At 46.9% G+C, this 3,240-nt stretch overlaps 1 protein-coding gene across 1 annotated transcript in view; it reads left to right on the top strand.

Annotated features, from left to right (window-relative positions):
* Positions 1 to 2,055: 2,055 nt before the first annotated feature.
* NIM1K (NIM1 serine/threonine protein kinase) overlaps positions 2,056 to 3,240 on the top strand; it is a 20,141-nt gene continuing 18,956 nt past the window's right edge. Inside the window, exon 1 of the mRNA XM_004678342.2 lies at positions 2,056 to 2,546. Within this exon, the coding sequence (XP_004678399.2) occupies positions 2,252 to 2,546 (295 nt within the window). The 5' untranslated portion in view covers positions 2,056 to 2,251. The remainder of the gene's footprint in view (positions 2,547 to 3,240) is intronic.

Here is a 3,240-nt window from a genome sequence, read left to right as displayed (position 1 = left end):
GTGTGCTTTTATTCCTGGGGATAAAGTCATAGATTTTTTTTTTTTTAAATCTCAAAGGGATTCTGTGATCCCACTAAACTTAAGAACCAAGGATTTAAATTTTCCTCAACCTAATTAAGGGTCTTTCATCTTCAGAATATCTTTCAAAGCATCCTATCAGACTCTGGCCTGGAGATGTGCTTAACTCCTATCCTCATCTTTCTTCTAGCTCCCCCCCCACCCCCCACCCCGCCCCATGCAGGCATAAGAGCAGTGCTGTGCAATGGTCTCTTCTTTCCTGTCCTTATTCCTCTTTATTTGACAACCACATATGTAACCATGATGACAATATAAGCAGTTCTGCACTTAATTATAATAATATGATACCATTGAGTAGAATTGGAAATTCACATTTGCAAAGCAATCTCTCATGTTTTAACTCAAGATTTTGGTTCAGAATACTCAAATCACAAATCAAGTTCACCTTTATGCACCCAAACACTTTCTCTGTGTACCACCAACCTCCATGTTTGGGGGACAGGGAGCCGAAAATAAAGATGAATTAAAATCAGTTCCCACCTTCCTGGAAATGAGACATTTTGGGACATGCTGTGGGGTTTACATGGATTCTTTTTTTCAAGATTTATTTATTTATGCATACGGAACTGGGGTACAGGCCAGAAGTACAGGGGCAATGAGAGGATTCACCAGAGTCAGACTGGGGAACAGAATGGGCAGATCAGCGAAGTACACTGCTGAGGAGAGCAGAGGGTGAGACAGGAGAGGTCTGCTGTGCCATGTGGGTCACCTCCGGGGCCAGGATTAAACTCCACTGAAGTGGCTGTGGCCAGCTCGCAGTGCTGCATCCCAACCCATTAAGCCACCAGGGAAGGCCCTGCATGGATTATTTCTCATTGGAAGGTGCAGGGCAAAGTCGGGAAGACATCTAACTGGGCAACACTAGTGATCTCTCAGGATGCCCGGGCTTTCTCCTACGAAAACATTACCTGTTTCTGTACCTCCAAATAAGTTGCCAGCCTTAGTGGTTGACACCTGATCAGAAATACCCAGAGCATAAGCCTAGGAGAAAAATGAAACGGTGTGATAGAATGACAGGGTGTGATAGAATGACAGGGAAAGACAGAACGGAAGTAACTTGAACAGGAAAAAGTGCACAAAAATGTAAAGGAAAAAGCACCTTATTATTTGAATAAACATAAGAACTTTTGAAAACTGATATTCATAGGAAATCTTTATCATCATTACTCTCATGTTATTTTAAAGTCTAACTCTAAAGTAACCCAACATACATCAAGAAATTAAAAAATAAATTGTTTTGCTGGAAGTATTTATAGGCTGTGAGGAGCTTTTCTAAAATGTAGGCTGAGGAGTATGATTATGTACATTTCTTTTCTCACCAAGTCATATATAATCGAGTGTCTACTTACTAATGTGAGTCATAAATTTATAGTGTTTTTAGATCGCTGCTTACAAAAGGTTCACATTCATTATAAACCTGATACAGTACATTAAGTTGGGCTAATAAATGTCCTTATGCTTTGTTCTTAGGATGAACCAACACCTGCCAAATTTTTGAGACAGCTCACAGCTTAGGGGAAGGCTCATCTAAATAAAGGCCAGCTAAAGTGACATTGCAGGGATTTAATCCTTCTCTCGCTGCCTGTGTGACCAGAAGGCTGATTTGCAAGCTTCTTCTTTTCTGGGGTCCAGATTACTAGGTCTTTGGAGCCCTGCTGTTTGACAGCAAAAGAAGCAGAAAATGAAGACTGTCCAAGATAAGCACCAGCAATGGGGGCCGGGGGGCCTCCCAGAGGCTTCTATGCACCTGAATGAAATAGCCTCTGGCCATCCAAGGAAATAACAAGCTGGAGCTTTTTGTCCTGGGACACAACCACCGGGAGAAGCAGCAGCCTGCAGGCCCAGCTGAAAGGTTTCTGGAGCCCATTCTGGGAAGTGGCTATGCTAACTGGATGTATGCCTGATCATCCTGCCAGAGTTGGGGAGTTCAACTTGATAGCAGGTGTGAAATGTCCCAAATGAGTCGGCAGGCGCAGCTGGTGCATTTGACTGTGCCCTCTTCCAGCTGAAACTGACACGGGGCTCCCTGTGCCCAGGCCTGCTGGCCAGCTCTCATGGACACAGATCTCTGGCAGGGCTTACCTCCTCTCCACCCCTGGGCCTCTTCCACGCCTCCCCAACCTGCCTTTGATTGGCGATCCTTCACTGACATGGAGACGTGAGTCTGGGGTGGATGATGACGGCTGTGTACGTGAATGGAGGTGGCCTGGTGAACACCCACTATGCCAGGTGGGACCGGCGGGACAGCGTGGAAAGCGGCTGCCAGACAGAGTGCAGCAAGGACGACGAGGAGGGTCAGTCTCGCCAGCTGACACCTTTTGAGAAGCTGACCCAGGACATGTCGCAGGACGAGAAGGTGGTGAGAGAGATCACGCTGGGGAAGCGGGTCGGCTTCTACCGAATCCGAGGGGAAATTGGAAGTGGGAACTTCTCCCAAGTCAAGCTGGGAATTCACTCCCTAACCAAAGGTAAGAGCTCACCCCCCCGGACTCACTCCCCTTGGTATCAGGACCCACTTGGGGAGCAGGGCTAGGAAGCCTGGGTCAAGGAGAAAAACTAGGTGACATCACTGAGCCCCTCTAAGTTCAAGCCTTGTGCCTGACGCTGTCCATTAGTTAATTTTCACAGAATGGTATGAAGACGATATTTTTATTTCCATTTTACAGATAGGGAAAGGAAGACCCAAAGAAGTTCAATGTAGCTTCAGTAGTTCATTCTCAGATGATACTGACTCCTAACTCTCCCACTATCTCACACGGAGGAACTGACACACATGGCGGGGGCTCTGGACTCTCGGGTTAGACCTCAGAGTGTGGCTTGGCTCCAAGGTAACTCTCATTCCATGTCCTTATTTATAACTTCTGTTTACATTTCTGTGTTCACACCAGTGCACAGACTGCGCAAGAGACCTCCCTGGTGCTCGGCGTCGCTGTGGCAGCATCTAGGGGCTCCTCAAAACAGGCTGTCACTTCCGTTACATTTGGGGGGACGGGCCTTGTCTGCCTCCAGTGTCACTGTATGAATTCTCCTTGTGACTTGCCTCCTGGCTCTCTACCAAAACCCCACACTTGCTTGGCCACAGGCCACTGTGGAGCCTAGACCAGCAAATATCCATCACTCTGGCTTCAGGGAGTTACCAGTAACTTGGGGGAAGCCTAGAGA

This window comes from Condylura cristata, unplaced genomic scaffold (genome assembly GCF_000260355.1).
Source record: "Condylura cristata isolate star-nosed mole 26May11 unplaced genomic scaffold, ConCri1.0 scaffold00007, whole genome shotgun sequence".
Lineage (NCBI taxonomy): Eukaryota > Metazoa > Chordata > Mammalia > Eulipotyphla > Talpidae > Condylura > Condylura cristata.
This window is presented reverse-complemented; position numbering and strand designations above follow the sequence as displayed.